Source organism: Arachis hypogaea, chromosome 4 (genome assembly GCF_003086295.3).
Source record: "Arachis hypogaea cultivar Tifrunner chromosome 4, arahy.Tifrunner.gnm2.J5K5, whole genome shotgun sequence".
NCBI lineage: Eukaryota > Viridiplantae > Streptophyta > Magnoliopsida > Fabales > Fabaceae > Arachis > Arachis hypogaea.
The window spans coordinates 4,646,672-4,666,639 of record NC_092039.1 but is presented as its reverse complement, the minus strand read 5'-3'; the positions used below and the strand labels follow the sequence as shown (position 1 = coordinate 4,666,639).

At 25.9% G+C, this 19,968-nt stretch overlaps 1 protein-coding gene across 1 annotated transcript; it reads left to right on the top strand.

The window, feature by feature from the left end:
• The first annotated feature begins 2,830 nt into the window (after positions 1 to 2,830).
• LOC112795905 (small ribosomal subunit protein eS1y) lies at positions 2,831 to 4,826 on the top strand. The gene is made up of 6 exons (XM_025838102.3): positions 2,831 to 2,999; positions 3,088 to 3,193; positions 3,435 to 3,572; positions 3,660 to 3,845; positions 4,158 to 4,358; positions 4,442 to 4,826. The coding sequence occupies exons 1-6, from the start codon at positions 2,941 to 2,943 to the stop codon at positions 4,538 to 4,540; spliced, it is 789 nt and encodes a 262-aa protein (XP_025693887.1). The 5' UTR covers positions 2,831 to 2,940; the 3' UTR covers positions 4,541 to 4,826.
• Positions 4,827 to 19,968: the final 15,142 nt, after the last annotated feature.

Below are 19,968 nucleotides of genomic sequence, written 5' to 3'. Positions count from 1 at the left end.
CGGACCTTAGGTTTTGTATTTCAAATAAAATTGAACCTCCAATTTATTTATCATCTTCATCACACCACAAATCGAATCCTAAATTTTGTATTGCAAATAAAAATTTATATCCATAAAAAGTTATAGCTCTATATCCGTGGCATAACACATATTAAGTTTCCATTACTAAAAAAATTAGCCGAAATAAAGTATTGGCACAATTAATATTTTACCAAGATTTTTGTTTCGGTGGTTTGGTAAATTAAGAAACTGATATTTTTAAAACTTTTAATGTAATCAATGTGCCTCCAGCAATATACTTCCGCTCTATTTTTGTGTAATGCCTTTGAAAAAATCAAGTTTTAAAAAATTTCAACAATAATATTTCTAATTCCTAAAGGGCATTTTAAAGAAGAGAACAAATTAAATGCTTTATTAACCTGTGCTAACTTGGATGATTCATAAAATTAATATTTTGATGTTGACAAAATTTTTAAATGGGCAGTATTTGATGGAAGTGGAGGATATATATAATTCAGCATGACACTTAAAAAGTATTAGCAGAGGCAAACCATTATCTTGTAACTCAAACAAATCTCAATTTGAATCATTCCCCACCTTCAAGGAAACGATCATTAGCCACATTGTTTTAGGATAGAAAGGAAGAGAAATTGGAATCATCATTACCCCAAAGGCAAGTTGTGCTTGAACTTTGAGAATTAAGGCATAAGGTTTGACATATGATTTTGCCTGCTATCAATGGTCACATGATGCATGGTTCACGAGCATATAAATAGCTATGTAAGACATTACTCATGACTATATATGCGAATGTAAATGTTTCAATGACCTTTTATTTAGGTAGCTAGGTCAGCCATAAAAATCCAAACCACCCCTCGTTTATGCCAAATTTTCGGTTTAGTACAATAACCAGAAGAGTTGAAGCTACAAGCAGAAAGCAGCACTATATTTGTCATCAAAGTGCATGAAGGCCAGATAGAATTAAGTATGACCTTCTTTGATAACCAAAAAGTGGGATAGTTTCTCACTTTCACTTTAAATGTGAACAACTGAAGACTATTCAAGTAGCCATCAATGAAAGTGAGAAACTATTCAATGAAGTAAGCCTTCTTTGTGAAAGCCAACTTTGTGGACAACCCTTTGAGAGGCCTCATTTTCAGCCTCCACGCGAACGCCTCCGGAAACTCTTTCAAAGCTTCCGGTATGGCCATCCTCAGCCTGCCGTGGCTATCCTCTGATCCGGGCGTCACTGAAACGTATCCAATGGAGATCGCTCCCCCATGAAAGAAAGTCGTCCGCATCAGAAAACTCATATATATCCCCCTGAAATAAGCTATATTATCGATAAATAATGAGAGAAATTTCCTATATGACAGCAGTATAAGAATAAGGTCGATAATCTATATTCTATAGAATAAGTATAATATATTAAAATTTAGATAAATAATTTAAAAATATAATATATTTTTATTTAATTGGTGATTATTCATATTATTCAAAAAAATCATTAATTATCTAACATTGTCCAATCTTATATGCTAATAAATCTTCCCTATACTATGTAGTGTGCTGATTAACATAACATTAGCTTAGCTTGTAGTTAATTAATAATTATTTTATGTTAATTTGTTCGGGCTCCTGGTATTATATATTAATTATTCATCAGTTGCTATATAACTTTTTGTATTTCTCTTCGCACACTTATAAAAATTATAAAATTACAAAATATTTAATTAAAAAATATTTGTCATTAACATTCTTTCAACAAGGCAAATGCAAAGCATCTAAGAATGATGTAGATAGACGTCTCATTAGGTTATTATACTTGTTTAATTTATAGTGAAAATTTAATGCAGTTGCCTTCCTGTAAAATTAAGGATTTGTTTGGATGAATTTTGAAAAAAAAATATTTTTTTAGTTATTCTTTTTAAGATCTTATGGAAAAATAAAAGTAATGTTATGTTTGAATATCTCATATAAAAAGATTTTTTTATGGATAAAGTATTAAATTAGTCTTCTACGTTTGGGTGTAATTTTATTTTGGTCCTTCAGATTTAAAGTGTCTTATTTGAATCTAAAAAAAATTTATTTAGCTTCAATTTAGTTCCACCATGAGGTCAAAGATAAATAATTAGCGAAATTTTCTATATGACAGCAGTATAAGAATGAGGTCGATAATCTATTTCCTATATGACGGCGAGATTTCCACTGAAGCTTATACTTATTCTCCAAATTATTAATCTTGGTAAAACGTGCATCCAATTACATACCGCCACCTCAGTAATTTTACCTTTCACATTAATCGCATATATAATCATAAAAAAAAATGAATATAATTACACGACTATATAAAACGTTTTACACCGCTGGAATTCGCGGTATGTCAAGCAAGATTCTTCGCTTTGCATCGAATTAAACTGCATGCTCCACTGCTTGTGCGGGCCCCGTCAATTCCTTTGAGTTTCATTTTTGCGAACGTACTCTCCAAACGAGATACTTAATGCATTAGCTACAGTATTGCACGGGTCGATATACGCAGCGCCTAGTATCCATTGTTTACGGCTAGGACTACTAGGGTATCTAATCCCAGTGCATCAAAATTAAACTCAAAAAAATATAACCCACTTAATAATATATATATTTTGGGGTCAGGATGAATTTTAATTTGTTTATTTTTTTATCCGTACTATAAGAAAAAGGTCGTAAATTTTATTTGGTTACATGGCTGGTTGAGTTAATTGGGGAACTTATAAGTTGAAAAGTAGGCCCAAGCCCGTGATGTGTGAGGCCATACCCATACCCATGTTCTATATATATTGGATCGGGGTACTAACACTAGCACCACCAGTAGGGTTTGCTGAGGCCGTCATTTCAAATTGACCAAAAAAAAAAAGGCCGTAACAGCAAGCGAGGCAATTGGAGCTGATCAGTTGAAGAAGAATGGCCGTCGGAAAAAACAAGCGCATCTCCAAGGGAAAGAAGGGTGGCAAAAAGAAGGCGTATGTGTCCCATTCTCTTCTCTCTCTCTCTTAAACAATCTTTTGAGTTTCCTGAATTTGAATTTATTTGTTTCCATGGGTTTTGCAGCGCCGATCCCTTTGCCAAGAAGGATTGGTACGATATCAAGGCTCCTTCCGTCTTCCAGGTCAAGAATGTGGGCAAAACCCTTGTTACTCGCACTCAGGGCAACAAGGTCTTTGTTTATTCTCTTTTCTTTTATTTATTTTAATTTTAGATTTAATTTATAATCCTCTTTATATTAATTGATTCATGGAATTTAGTAGTTTAGACATGTTTCATTTTTTCTCTATTGTTGAATGATTGTTCAATTGGATAGTTGGATCCATTGTTTTATGTACACTGCTTGTGAATCTTTAGAATATATTTATTAGTATTTATGTTGTTGATATTTTAATGGTTTGTGCGAATGATAGATTGCTTCTGAAGGACTCAAACATAGAGTGTTTGAGGTCTCACTTGCTGATCTTCAAGGGGATGAGGACCACGCCTTCCGGAAGATTAGACTGAGAGCAGAAGATGTACAAGGAAGGAATGTGCTCACAAATTTCTGGGTATGTTATATTGCTTAGCCTCCTTTAACCTATTTATTATCTTGTATGGTTGTAAGCTGATTGAAACTTTTCCTTTAAAATCTGCAGGGAATGGATTTTACTACTGACAAGCTGAGGTCGCTTGTCAAAAAATGGCAAACTTTGATTGAAGCTTTCGTGGATGTGAAGACCACAGATAATTATATTTTGAGGCTTTTCTTTATTGGGTTTACCAAAAGACGGTATAACCAAATGAAAAGAACCTCTTATGCCCAATCAGGGCAAATTCGGCAGGTGTGTTAAGTAATATGGCATTAAGCTATGTTTATTCTGTGTTAATTTGAAACGTTTTCTCTATATAATTACATCCATTTTTATGAGTTATTGAAGATAATATTAATAGGAGTTTAAGGGGTGTGTACTAGACAGTTTTTTCTTAGTAATAATTTGTTGGGACATGGTATTTGAATTATTGCTATAACCTCAAATTGTTCACCAAACTTGACAATTCATTTGGCCCTTTTGATGGTTTTGGAGGTTTATAACATACATATGAACACAGGTTTGCATATTACTAATGTTGTGTGCCCTTATTTGTCTCCTCAGATTCGCAGGAAGATGAGGGAGATCATGACCAAGCAGGCAACATCCTGTGATCTCAAGGAGTTGGTCCGTAAGTTTATCCCAGAAATGATTGGGAAAGAGATCGAGAAGGCTACTTCTAACATTTACCCTCTTCAAAATGGGTTTATCAGGAAAGTTAAGATCCTGAAAGCCCCAAAATTTGATATGGGGAAATTGATGGAGGTATTATGTCCCTTCTGAGGATGTCATATTTTTTCACATAGGTGAGTTTTAAACCTGATCAGTATACTGATTGTATGATGCAGGTCCACGGTGGTGACTATGCTGAAGATATTGGTGACAAAGTGGACAGGTCTGTTGATGAACCAATGGCCGAGGCTGGGGCTGAAGTTGTTGGCGTTTAAGTGATAATGGATTTTAGTTTGTTTTAGCACTTTAGGTTTATTTACCAGTTTTGTTTTGACAACGAGAATCATAATTTTGCTTTCAATGTAAATTTTCGATTTTGGGTCTTCAAGATTTTGTTTTTGGTAAAAGGGTCTGCAAGATTTAATTATTGGATCTTATTTACATTGACTTCCAACTATCCATTTGTTGGTTGGAAAAGACAAAAAGTTCTAAATTTTCGATTTTGGGCCTTAAGAAGTGGTTGATTAATTTATTTTAAAATAAGATATGAAGTGTTACGGATATTGTTGCCAGTATTAATTCTTATAGTTGTTGGCTAAATTTAAATTAAAATTAAAATCCTAAATTCGACGAAATGAGAGCAGGGTTATTCAGTTTTAAAATTCCCATGAATTGCAAATTATTTACTCCGATCCTGTAACTAGGTAATTATCTGTATTTGTGAAATAAAAATAAAAGTCAGTGATGAAGATCGGATAAGAGGACACTTAACATGAAAGTGTCTCTGCTCTTCCCCTTACGAACCAGATATTTCCTAAGGACACCCTCCCTTTAAAAACTGGCCTTCTCCAAGAGTCCAAGACTCTCTAAAATCTAAGGTATTGTTTGTTTTGAAATACTAATATTTTTGTTTAAAAAAATATGGGGAGCCAATATAATTGATGTACAATGTATATAATAAAAATATTTTTGTAATTAAAACTAAATGATAATTAAATTAATTAATTATTATTTATTTTTAATTTTAAATTCAATCCAAATAAGAATTTCATACCGTAAACAATGTAAATTTGAAAACTGCCAATTTTCTTCCCTATTTGTACGGATTTGCTTCTTGGATATTCTCATCTTTTTTCAACGGTGTCCTCCCGCAACCCCGCAACAGTCGTCATCGTGCATAGCCTCGAAAGACGCCGCCATACGCATTGCGAAGGACCGAGCGACACCATCGCGCAGCATAACTGCCTTCCTCTCCCCGTGTGAACGGAATTGTTCTTCCCCAGTGTCATCCTCTCTCACCGTGCTGCGCCGCCACTCACAACACGTACAATTTCCAATTTCTCTTTTTTTGTGTGTGTTGAAATTTCTCTTTTTTTTCTATTTGAGTCGTGAATTTTTTTAGGTATGATTGTTTTAATGCAAAATAATTGATCTTTTTAATTTATTGATTTCGATTAAAAAATGTTGATGCTTAGGGGATTGGCATCTAGCTGTTGAAACAGTGCATGTGTATAATTGTGTGTAAAGATGTATTAGGTAACAAATATATAAAATAACGATTTTGATGCATTCTAATTCTTCGTTGGATAATTACTTATTGATAAGATTATGTTATTTGTGCAAGGAAATATGATTTTTGTTGTCATTCTTGAAAAAAGAAAAAAAAATTGATTTATTAACTAGATTTGTTATTTTTATTGCGCTTCTTTTCAGATAGTTTGGGTTGCTTACTAGTTGCTATTATTGGAATTGGTATTTATTTAAGCATGTAAGTGGTGATGAGAAATAAATCTCTTGAAGGAGAAAGAAAAACTGGCCTTGCCATCATATGATATGTTTTGAAATTTACTGTTTCTTTTCAATGGAGTCACTGAAATCAGTGTAGTATGCACATATATGCATCTGTAATAGTAGGTTAGTTGCATATTATATACTTAACTTGTGTCAGAATTGTAATTTGACCGATAAAATTTTAGAATTGCTATTTGATATTTTCTGCATATTTTTAAGATTAAATATCTTTCAATTTATTTTATTGTCATATTTAGTATATTTTCATCTAAATACAGGAATGACTGCGTTGAAGTCACTTAATATTTTAAATACAGGAGCTATCAGTAAAAATACTACCATTTTTTCTTCAAGTCCAAAAATTTTAAAAATTGGGGTGTTGTTTATTTTAAAATCTGTCATTGAAAGATCAGTGAAAGTCACAGCCATCTTTTGGATAGAGATTGAGATACATCATGTACTATACTTTAAACCATGTAAATAAGACGGATGTTTATTTTACTATAATTACGAATGGTTTTACCCCTTCTAAAGTGGATGGTTATTTTGGGTATATTATTTATAGTACAATTTATTATCCTGGTGTATTAATGTAAACAAAAAAATTATATAAAAAAACTAAAATAACTAGGTTGGTTGATGGTTATTTTCTTTCTAATTTAGGTGTTTAATTGATTGGATTGAATTTAACATAATTTTGTCTGATCAGAAAGCTTTGTTAAAAATATTGTGTGCAGGGAGTCTCTTATAATTTAAAATTTTAAACTAAGACGGATGTTCATTTTAGTATAATTGTAGATGGTTCTTTTTAATTCTAAAGTAGATGGTTACTTTGGATATACCATTTGTAGTATAATTTATGATCCTATTGTGTTGATGTAAACAAAAAATTAAAAGAGAAACTAAAATAAGTCGAATGTTCATTTTTTAACTCATATTGAACCAAATAAATAGCTCATTGTACATATTGTACATATATTCCATTAGCTCCCTATCGAAATTCTTTTTGTTTCTATCATCAAAATTTCAGTATTTCAGTATCTCTAAAAAATAAGGACAAAGGAGACTAAAATTTTTAGAGATGGAGACTGAAATTTTAATAACATTTTATATTTAAAATACCTTCCTTTTAAATAATTAATTCTAATTTTACCCTTTGTGTAAATTAAATTAAAATTTTATTCTTATTTCAATTTCTGTCTTTCACTTTGTACCAAACAGAATACTAAAATTTATTTCAATTTCTATATTTTTGTCTCTATCTCTCAATTTCAATCTTTTTGTTTCTATCCTTCACCAAACACGATGTAAATTTTTAACATCACATGACAAGCTCTCAATTATATATATGTAATATATATATATTGTTAACTAATTATATATATTAGTATATTATACATAAAATAATTATATGTAAATAACTCCTTATGTATAATATGTATTACATTATAATAATATAGAATACCTGTATTATAATAAATTAATAGCAAGTAGTGTTTAAAATAATAAATTAATAATAATAACAATAATAATAATATAGAATGACTGTATCATATACGAATATGTAATAAACTTATAATAAATATGGGATAAATTAAAAATAAATTAATCTATTTAAAAATTAAACTGATCTAAATAAAATAAAATTATAATTTTTTTAATAAAATTTTATTCTTTCATGTTTTTTATGCACTTTTTCAACTATGAAATGAAGATTATTAAAATAATTTTTTTAAATGAATATGAAATACAAATTTTTAACAAATTATACCATTATGTATATCAAAAAGAAAATTTAAAATTTACTGTAGTTACAATAACTGATTATTTTAGTTGTATGAAGTATTATGGAATAAATTTAAAAATATTAAAATTTTAAATATAATACTGAATGTAATTTTTATATAATATAATTATTGACTTGATATATATGTTATTAATTATAATTTATTAACTTTTTGTTATATCATATTTTAATTTATTTTATGTTTAATTTGATTCTCTCATATAAAATTTATGGTTTCATCACTGTATGCAATGGTATGTTAACAAGTGGAATGTATGTATGTAGGAGTAAATTCAGTTTTAAACTCTTTTTTCTACCACTTGGGGGATAGTATTGAAAATAGATTATGTATGAAGGTTATGATTTTATGAATGTTAATTGTTGCGTTTGGTGTAGTCGAAAAATGTGGGTTGGTGTGATTTTTTTTTTTTTCAAAAATAATTAAGCTTCTATTTGAACTAGATTTAGAATCTTTATTTTCTTTATATTAATACAAATGGGGAGCTCATTTGCTGACGTGGCGCTTGTACATTGAATCTAGGAATTTATTTGCTTATATGTCGTTACTAGAAATTTTTAGATTTATATTTATAAATTATAAATTATTTTTGCTCAAGTTGTTAATTTTCAAATTTTAAATTTGGGTTGTTTTATTTAGGTTGTTATTTTTTAAATTTTAAATTGTTTTATTTGTTTGGGTTATTTTACTTAGGTTGTTATTTTTTAAATTTCAAATTTGATTAACTTTAATTTAAATTTAAATTAAAGTCAATCAAATTTAAAAAATTTTAGTTATGAGTCAACTATAAAAGTATAAGTTATGAGAGATGTAAAGCACCACAATTTGAAGTACATCAATCCCTTTCTTTACATATATTCAAAATCAATCTACTTACTCCAATGGCTGGTATTCACAAAATTGCAGGCATCAATCATACTATCGACAATTTATGTGTATGTATACGAGTGATACGGTTATAGACACTACCAAATTACGGAAATTCTCCATTGCCATACTCAACTGAGATGGTTTGGCTCGATGAAGACGTGAGTTTTCTACTAATATTTTTCTATTTTATTTTAAATTTATATTATTTATATTTTAAATTTATTTGTTTATTCCTATCTAATCGTTCTTTGATTTTTGTTTATCAATTCTATTTTATTTTATTTTGCATGTTTTGTAGTCTTTGATAAGGAGGCAAAACAAGTTTTGGAAAAGAGTTGTGTAGAGATACTTGATTCATTCTTATTGGTAAGTTCTAACCAATATTTATTTCTAAAAACATTAGTGAAGATATTTTGAATGGTAATTTTTATATTATTTATTATTAATATATTATGTAATACCCTACAGAAAGGAGATCTATCGGATACACCTACATTTTTTCTCAACCTAATTGATAAGAACTTTCTCTTCATCGTTGAAGTTCAAATATCTGATGATCCACATTTTTCATCTTCTTATAAAGTTAAGAAGATAACTGATAATGTGGACTTAATAAATAAATTCAAAAATGCTCACCCTATTCAAATTGTGAGTATAATTATAAGTGTACTTTCTATTAAAAATCAGTTTATTCTTTGCTTCCTTGGTCATTAGTAGTATCTAATTTATAAATAATAATTAATAATTAATTATAATTTTAGAATGTTGACTACACCGGTAGTTTGTTTCTAATTTCAAAGGCATCCTGAATCATTGAAGGGGAGAAAGTAGAAGGTGCTAAGGTATTTGTTCAAAAAATACATTTTTTGTTTGTTTGTTCTCTCAAAATTAGATCTTAATTTTATTAAAAAAATATTAGTGAGATAAAATCAAAGGTTAGAAAGAAGTCTTTAATTTAACGTGGTAAAAGTACATAATTTGTTGCTTGAATTCTCCAATGAAGTTACGGCCAATGGTAAATCTTAGGGTTGAAAAATGCTATTACACCAACTAAGCGACTATTATCGAAGTCGGAAGATTCGAAAGTGGAAGGAGATACCTCAACTTGCAAGAAGATCAAGATTGAGAATGAAACTTGAGAATTTAGATGCACATATTTTGGAATCCCTTTTAGAGTCTATCTAATAGAATAATGTCAAGTATATGTTTGTTTTGGTAGAAACATTGTCTTTTCTTGAGTTGTTATTTTTCTTTTAGTTATTTTCGATTTTTATGTTTGGAATTTAGAATTTTTTAAAATATAAATTGAAGTTATTTGGTTATTACTTGTGGTTTTATTTTTTAATGATTTCCACCGTTGATATTATGATAATTTCTAATTTAATATTTAATGTCGTAAAGTTATAAATTTCTTTTTTGAATTATTGTTGATACAATTAAGTTAGTTATTAATTTTTAATGTGTACTTATTTAAAAAAATAATTATAATTTTTAATTAAAGTATTATGTTTAGAAATTTAAATTTAAATTTAAATATACTTTTTTTTGAATTTTTAAGTAAGTAATTGAGTTTGAGAATACTTTTTAAAAATTTATATAATTTATAAGTTATTATGCTAATTACAAAGGATTATAATAAAATAAATAAAATTATCAGTCTTATTAAGATGTGAGGTTATTTATACTGTTTAAAAAAAATCTTTATCTTTATAACAATACAAATAGAAAGTTTTTATGCTGATGTGGTAGTCATACATTGAGTTTGAAAATTTATTTGCTTAAGTGGCAGTCACTGAAAAATTTTAAAATTTTATTATAAATTATAATTTATTATTTGCTTACGTTGTTACCTTTTAAATTTTTAAATACGCTTTCTTAGGTTGTTGGGTATTTAGTTTTTAATATTATTGAACTAATAATTTGCTTAGGTATCATCACTAAAAATTTTTAAAATGTTATTTATAAATTATAATTTATTATTTGCTTAAGTTGTTACTTTTTAAATTATAATATTAAAGCAAATAGAATTACCAATCTTATTAAAATGTAAGGTTATTTATACTATTTAAAAAAATTAATTTGACATTTTCTATACTTAATTCTATTTCTAATGTTGTTTCGACAAAATTGAATTAATTTAGAAAATTTTATTTAAAAATTTAAAATTTGTACTAGCTAATTAAAAAACTCTATTTAAAAATTTAAAATTTGAAATTCTAATACTAATTTCTAATTAAGTGACTTCTTAAGTGTTTCGATTTTTAAATTTAAATTTTTTTATTTGCCACATTTATAAATTTTCTCTTTACTCAATTTACACTGTTATCTTTTAAGTTGTTTTTACAGAATAGAAATACTTTCATTTTTTTCTCTCTTTTTAAATACTTTTTCTAAATTTACGTAATTTATAAGGTTATTAATTTTTAAATTGTATTTAATTTTATTTTTTTTATCGACAAATAATAGGATTGATACTATTTATGACGAAACTAATAAAATCATTCTTAAATTAACAAATTCCTATATTCTTGATGAACAATGAACATTTAATTAAAAAATTTTATTTAAAAATTTAAAATTTGTACTAGCTAATTAGCAAACTCTACTTAAAAATTTAAAATTTAAAATTCTAATACTAATTCCTAATTAAGTGACTTCTTAACCGTATCGATTTTTAAATTTAATTTTTTTATTTGTCACATTTATAAATGTTCTCTTTACTCCATTTACATTGTTATTTTTTATATTGTCTCTATACAACAATAGAAGTACTTTCATCTTTTTCTCTCTTTTTAATTATAAGCTATTCATTTTCAATTTTATTATTTAAAGAGAAATTTAACTATTAGTTGAATTTATTGACTGTGAGATTAAACTTATTATTATTTGTGAAAAGTTTTTTACTAGAATTTTGATATTAGAACTCATTTATCTAATAAAATAAAATATTTTGTGATTAAAATATATTTATAACTAAACTTTTCGACAAAAAAATATTTGGAAAAAGTAATTTAGAGTATTATGACAATTCTCTCGATAAAATGCTTAACAGATTTTTTAAATAAATAAAATAAATCAAATATTTTCTTATTTTAAAAAATATATATTTTTATATTATATTACACATTTCATAAGCGTATCTTTATCTTTATATTTATCTTTATCTTTATAGCAATAGCAATATAAATAGGGAGCTCTTCTTATGCTGATGTGGTCCTCATACATTGAGTTTAGGAATTTATTTGCTTAAATGCCGATACTAGAAACTTTTAAAATTTTATTTATAAATTATAACATATTTTATTTACCTAGATTGTTACCTTTTGAATTTTTAAATACACTTTCTTAGATTGTTGGGTATTTAAATTTTAATATTGTTGAACTAATAATTTGCTTAGGTGTCATCACTAAAATTTTTTAAAATATTATTTATAAATTATAATTTATTATTTGCTTAAGTTGTTACTTTTTAAATTTAAAATAATCTTTCCTCTAGACCGAATACAAATGAGGAGACTTTTTGCTGACGTGACACTCGAGATTATTTTCTTAAATATCGTTATTAGAAATTTTTGTAATTTTATTTATAAATTAATAGATTATTTGGTTAAATTGTTAGATAATAATAAGGATTTAGTTTTTGAGTTTATTAGGTAGTTAGATATTTAAATCTTAATATTATTAAACTAATTTAAAAAAATTAATAAATTATTTGGTTAGATTATTAGATATCAATAAAGATTTAATTTTCGAATTTATTAACAAGATAGTTAGATATTTAAATCTTAATATTATTGAACTAATTTAAACAAAATTATTTATAAATTATTTTAAAATTAAGACGGTTGTTTAATAATGAAATAAACAATTTAAAAGTAATAACAAAACAACAAAAAGCAAGTAATAGTAAGAAACGAGTTCGAAAATAAAATAATAAGAGCTTAAATTTGAAAACAGAAACAAAACGTCATCTTTAGAAGAGGTTGTTATTTTTAAAACTTAGTTATTTTTTTAAGTTGTTTTGATTAGGTTGTTATTTTTTAAATTTTAAGTTATTTTGCTTAGGTGGTTATTTTTTAAATTTTAAGTTATTTGCTTAGTTTGTTATTTTTAAAATTTTAAGTTATTTACAGATTACTCTTTTAAATCATAAATTACTCTTTAGAAAAAATATATACCTCAGTTAAGAGGGCTCATGTGACTCGATTCATGAATTTGCTAAGAGAAATCGATGATGGATAATCAATTATTATTTTTTAAATATAAACACTTAACACATAATAGATGAGTAAAATAAAATTTATAAATTTTAATATTAACTTCATTGTAAGTCTATATATTTGAATTTATTTATTTTAGTATTTTGTATTTAAATTATTATTTTAATTTTATTTTGTTAAAAATTTTTTATAATATTAATTTTGTTTTACTTGAAGGATTTTTATTTATTAAAAAATTATTTTTTAAATAAATATTTTTTATCTTTTTATTTAAAATATTATTATTGATATGTTAATATTAAAAATATAAAAAATAAACATACTTTTAAAAAAATACTTTACGTCGTTTTATCTTATAAAATAAAATAATTAATTAATTATTAATTGTTAAATTGTAACTATATCTTTAATAAAATATAATTTATAAATTGTGTTTAATTTTTTTTTAATTTGTTAATTTTTAATTTTTAAAATATAAAATATATATGTATATAATTATTATAATTTTTGTTGTTGTTATTTTTTAAGTTATAATTAGTTTTTTTAATATAAATATTTACACGTATTAAATGAGTAAAACGAAATCTAAAAATTTTAATATTGATTTCAATGCAAATTTATTTATTTAGATTTATTTCAAGATTTATTCTATAAATTTAGATTTATTTATTTTAGTATTCTCTATTTAGATTGTTATTTTAATTTTATTTTGTTATAAACATTTTTGTAATATTAATTTTTTTTGTGCTGGAAGAATTTTAATTTATCGAGAAAAAATTATTTTTGGTGAACAAATATTTTTTTATTTAAAATATTATTATTGGTATGTTAATATTAAAAATATAAAAGATAAAACATATTTAAAAAAATGTATTATAAGATCAAATAATTTTATGATTGTGGGTATTTATTTACACGGGAGGCTATATGGAGAACTTTGGCTTATGATATTCAATTATGAGATTAATCTTTTATTTACCTAGAAAATAAAATATCATCTTTAAAGACAATGACAATCTTGAGAAAATCATTAATTAAGAGAAAGAGAAATGTACGATGTTCTTAATATGGATGGGAGGCCAACAAAAAATTTGAAGCAGGTCAAACTTTAACGTATGCTGAGTTTCCAAATCAATTTGTTTATAAAATAGAATAAAGGGAATGATATCGAGAGAGTATTTTATCGGGAGATTAAACTATGTTCCATCGGGTACATCTGATATCTATTATATGAGAATTTTGTTAATTATTCAAAAAAAAATTACATAACATATGAGTCTATTATGATAGTTAATGGGATTACATATTCTAACTTCCAAGATATTTTCTATTTTATGGGATAGAAAATTCATTGGGATAGAAAATTCATTGCAGCTATTAACGAGGTCTGGTCATCAATTGAGAAAACTGTTTGTGATGCTATTAATATCTAACAGTGTTAACAAACTAAAATATATTTAGAATGCAATTTAGACATTATTGGTTGACGGGATACTATATATGAGGAGAAAAACATTGAAACCAAGGTATTTCACTATGTGGTCAATCATTATCACATGTAGGACTTTACTTGCCAAAATCAGTGTTTATCAATGGGCAATTTTACGTTATTTTGTCAAGAATTAAGAGTCGCAATGGTTTGAACATTATAATTTTAAATAAAGACAGTAATCCAAACTCATCAACAACAAACGTCGCGTTCAACAAAGTTTTTAATAATATTTAGATAAAAAAATAGTATGTTCATTTTAGTAACATGTTATGATTTGCACTTTTATACAAATATTTGTTGTAGATATAATTAATTTATTAACTATACTTTCATACTTGAAATAAAATGTGTAACAAGAAGCACAACAACATATGCCAATTACCTTTCTAATGAGGTTAGTAAAATACTAGGTTGTTGATAAATTTTTATTAGTCTTATAATATACAGTTTAGTGTAAAATTAACATGTTATTATTACAGTTATATAGTTATATATGTTCTTATTTTTTCAGGTCTCTTTTTTTTTTTGGCTCAAGAATATTATAGACTTCAAACTGTTTCATTTGTATTTTACTTTAAATAAAGATAAAATAACATATTAAATACGTTTATTATATAATGACAATGATAATGTTGTACTAAACTTGAAAAATTTATAATTATAAAATATTTTTTTATTTATTATGTGAAATTAAAATATAAGTCTGTGCATCGCAGGAGTTTAACACTAGTTGTATATAAAGCGCAAAATATTCATGCTATCAATTTTTATATATAATATAAACAGATAATATTAAAGGAGTTTCCGTTTTATAATTAATTTTAAAATAATTTATATAACTTTTAAAACAAAAAAATTATTGTAATAAATTCTATGGGATAATATAACAATAATAGTATAATAAAAATTAACTATGTTAATCTAATATATATATTAAAGTATTTGTTTAAATGGGATTTTTTGATAGAGTATAAAAAAAGTTTTTCCTATTTGATTTTGATAAATGAATTAGATGTAAATAAAAAAATTAATAAATAAATATTAAATACAAAAATAATATATTTATTGACACTCAAATAAAGCTTTGATTCGTATAAATTCTATTCCATTAAAAATATTTTTTATTATTGAATAAAATTCTACAATAATTTATATGTTTTTAAAAGCGTAATATGTATGGACTATGATATAGATAAAATATTAAAATGACAAATATTAATGCATTTCAGAGGAAGTACAGAGTGCAACGTTCCTTAAATTCTAAACCTTAAAGTTTAAATTCTAAATTCTAAATTTTAAATTATAAATTTTAAAACTCAAAATTTAAAATATTAAATTATAAATTCTAAACTCTAAATTTTAAAATTTAAATCTAAGTCATTAAAATAAAATATAATAAATTAAAAATTGATATTTGTTTAAAATGTTTATTTCCTTATTTATGTGCATATAAAATACAATATATATATATATATATAAGTTATTTTTAATATATATTTTATATTTTAATATATATTTTTTATTTATTTCAGAGTGTGTTCATCTTTAGACACTCAAAGCACTTAAATTTGATTTTGGGAATTGAGGTATGTGCCTCTTTAGGATCCCATAACTTAGAAGATGTTGGTACTAAGGTGGATAGGCCTGCTGTTGAACCATGACTGAGGCTGCTCCTGAAGTTGTGGGTGCTTAAGTGATAAATGGGTTTTAGTTTGTTTTATGAATGCTCTTATTTTTACTAGTATTACACTGACATCCAATTTATCCATTTGTTGGTTGGAAAAGGACAAAATAAATTTGTGCAATCTGTTGCTATGTTTTATCTTTACACACTATGCAGATTATCTAAATTTTCGTGAAGATTACTTTGAATTTAAGCTAATCTAATGATACAATCTATTGTTATTGCTGTAAAAGTTTTAAACTTATATTGTTTATTTATAGAAATTTAAATTCATTGTTATTAGTTTTTACATCATATAATTATAAATAGTTGAGTAAATACTAAATAATGACTCAATTTCATAACCCCTTTTTTTGGGATTTTTTTTAATAAATTAAAAAAATTTTAAAAAAATAATTGAGTAAATTATTTTTTCTTGTAATTTAGGAAAAATTCGCCATACTTCGGACAAATTTCTTATAAATTATAAAATTTACCACATCCGAGAAACTTCACTTCGAATTTTTCATAAATAAATGACCGACTCAAATTCTTAAACTTCACGATAGACAATGACAACTATTATTATAGTCTCCAGAGTACATAGAAGTACACATGGGAATAAGTCGTTTTGTTTTAAAAATAATGATTTTTTTAATTTATAATAGAAAAAATTAAACGAGTATATTTTTTAAAAATTAAAGTGTTGGAAAATATCATTTCTACTGTACCATTGATAAATATAGCTTATTTTTGTATATTTTTATGTATTTATATGTACTCTTGAAAACCATGATAATAACTTAGGAATTTGAGTTTCGTTCTCCTCGGAGTGAAAATTATTCTTGTGGAAATTAAAATTTGTTTTTTTTTTGAAAATATATTTTGCTTTTATTTAGTAGTTACTCGTAATTTTTACAAAGAAGATACATGCAAAAGTTTATAAAACTTTATTGTAATTATAACAAATGACATAAAAATTCATTTAAACATAATTGATAAATAAATAGAAAAGTCTAGGGCCAGCAGTTTTAATAAGATATCTAAATATAAATTTATTTTTATTTTTATAACAAATCTTTTAAAAAAATAATTTTTTTTTTTAAATCTCAGGATATTTATTATATAAATTAGAACTTTTGTATAGTTTGAAGATTTTTTAGTCTTTTATCTTAAAGAATTTTTTTAATCTTAATGGTAATTTAATTTTTTTTATTATTACTATAGAATTTTCAAAATAGAGAATTTGAGGATACAAAGAGTTTACTGGTTGCAAAGATAGAAAAAAATTGTATAAATCAAAATCCATTTAGATGAATTTATAAGTTGAAAGGGAAAGTAATGTAGTAATTTGTCATATAATTCATCATCATAAATTGTTAGTTGTTATTTTCACGGTAATTTATCATGTAAGAGTTGTTATTATTTGAAATGCATTGATAATATCGTCAAGTAACTTTATATTCTATATTTTTAGTCCATGAAATTAGTAAAAAAAAATCAACCAAAGTCACACTTCGCTTATTAGATTGCATAGAGAAGATTTGTATAAATCAAAATTCATTTAGATGAATTTATAAGTGAAAATGGGAAGTAATGTAGTAATTTGATCATGTTCCATCGTATTTTCATGAATGATTAGTTGTTAACTTCATGTTAATTTACCATATAAGAGTTATTATCATTTTAAATGCATTGATAGTGTTGTCATGTAATCTTGCATTCTATATTTCTATTCCATGAAATCAGCGGAAAGAAAGTCAACTAAAGCCACACTTGAGTTAGATTATGAAGATTTTTTTATAATAAATAAAAAAATATTTTTTAAAAATATTATTTTAATTTTAGATATCAGCCTATTTTTTTTTATAATTTAAAAAAGTTCGCCACACACAATAACAATCATTATTCTCTAGAATATATAAGAATACATAAGAACAAGAATAAATCATATTTTTTTTTTAAAAATAATAATTTTTTAATTTATAATAGAAAAATTTTTTGTTGAATATAATTTATTTCTATATTTCTGTGTATTTTAACAAAAAAATTTTAGAAATGGCGGGTTCGACGTGAGATTTGTATAGCTACGAACGGCATGCAAATCGAAACACCATATCTTAAGTTATGGTTGAATGAAGTTGAAGATGAATAGTATTTTGGAAACCCTCACCTCTCTTCTTCTCACTCACGTTGCTGCTGCTGTGATGAAAGTGGTTGAATTTGTCACTTAAGTGGCTTTATATATGTTGGGTTTAGACCTAACTTGGATTCGGTTCAATTCGTTAGTATTTTTGACCCGTTTAGCCTAACTTTGGACCAAACTTTTAAAATTAGCGCCTTTTTTTAACTTTAATTTATTCCTAAAATTGTTTACTGTTTTTATCATTCTCTCACAGTACCGGATAAATTTAAGCCGGTACTGGTGGCTAATTTACCGAGTACCGGCTTAAATTTATCCGGTATGCATTTTTAGGTAATTTTCTGCAAAAAATTATATTTTTCAACTTAGAAAAATCTACTGAGTCCAAATATCATATATATATTTTCTAATTAATATTCTAAATTTTTGGATCCTATTTTGGACAATTAAATTAATTAATTAAGCGGTTAATTAATTGCGGTACTTACGGTCTACTTTAACTCCCGCTGAAACCACGCTCCATTGATCTCTCTCTTGTCATCAACTAAACTTCTGCTTATTTTGAGTTCTCTAATCTATCTTCCTTATTCTTGCGCCTAGATTATTCTTCAAGAACCGCAGCAGTCATGTCATCAAAAGAAAGATAATCAGTCAAAACATTATTAGTTAAGTTAATGATAAGCTGACCATATGAATCTGGTAGACTTTGAAGTAAGAGTTCTGCACGTTCGTTTTTTTGCTATGGTGTATTCCAACAATGAAAGTTGGAAAAATAGCGTATTTGGATTGTTGATATGATCCATTGTGGATGTGGACTCACTCATTCGAAGAGTATGTCTTCTCTTCAAGAATATCTTATTGTGAAGTGACTTGACTTCATATAATTTGGTGAGAGTATCCCAAATTTTTTTGCTGTATTTTTCTTTGCTATACTTGATAAAATTGAGTCAGCTAGTGCCAAGTGTAAGTTTGCAATAGCATTGTTATCCATCTCCTTTCATTTTTCATCTATAATTTCAGTGGGTCTACCTTCAGTTGCTGCCACACAATTATCTTTTCTCATAATGGCTTTTCTTCAATTTCTATATGGAAAAATTACTCCCACTGAATTTTGAAATTTCATATTTTGCCGCCATTTTTTTTAGACAGTAACTCGCAGCAGAAAAAAATATATTAATCAGCAACCTTTGGCTCTAATACCACCGTTAGGTACCAGACAAATGACACAACAAAATATAGAGATAAAAATTAACGCCATAATTTGGGAATTGAATCGAAGGGACTCCTCAATCTTCTGCCCAATTTTCTGATGCAACAAGAGAAGAACTCCTCAACCTCAATTGTCCACATCATAGTTTTATCACGAAACAAAAAAAAGAGTTTTCAAACCTCTAAATCATTCTGTATATATTACGACTACAATAGTTAAGGAGGTCACTACAAAAAAAAAGGCCTATGGTCACGGTAAAAAATCGTGACCAAAGCTAGTGAAAAGGGTGACCATAGATCTATGGTCACGGTTTTGGACCTATGGTCACGGTTTTTTACCGTGGCTTATTCCACTGTAGCCATAGGTCTATGGTCACGGTTTTCTTACCTATGTTTATGGTCACGGTTACAATTTTCAAATTCTGACACTTTAGGCCATGGTTTTTAACCGTGACCATAGCCTCTATGGTCACCCTTCCTTAAAACCGTGACCATAGCCTTATCTTTGGT

Bases quoted from the DNA above. Each gene is read 5' to 3' on its own strand.
- LOC112795905 (XM_025838102.3), top strand. From the start codon at position 2,941: ATGGCCGTCGGAAAAAACAAGCGCATCTCCAAGGGAAAGAAGGGTGGC. The intron at 3,000-3,087 runs GTATGTGTCCCA...TGGGTTTTGCAG, and splicing joins AAGGGTGGCAAAAAGAAGGC to CGCCGATCCCTTTGCCAAGA. The intron at 3,846-4,157 runs GTGTGTTAAGTA...TTGTCTCCTCAG, and splicing joins AATCAGGGCAAATTCGGCAG to ATTCGCAGGAAGATGAGGGA.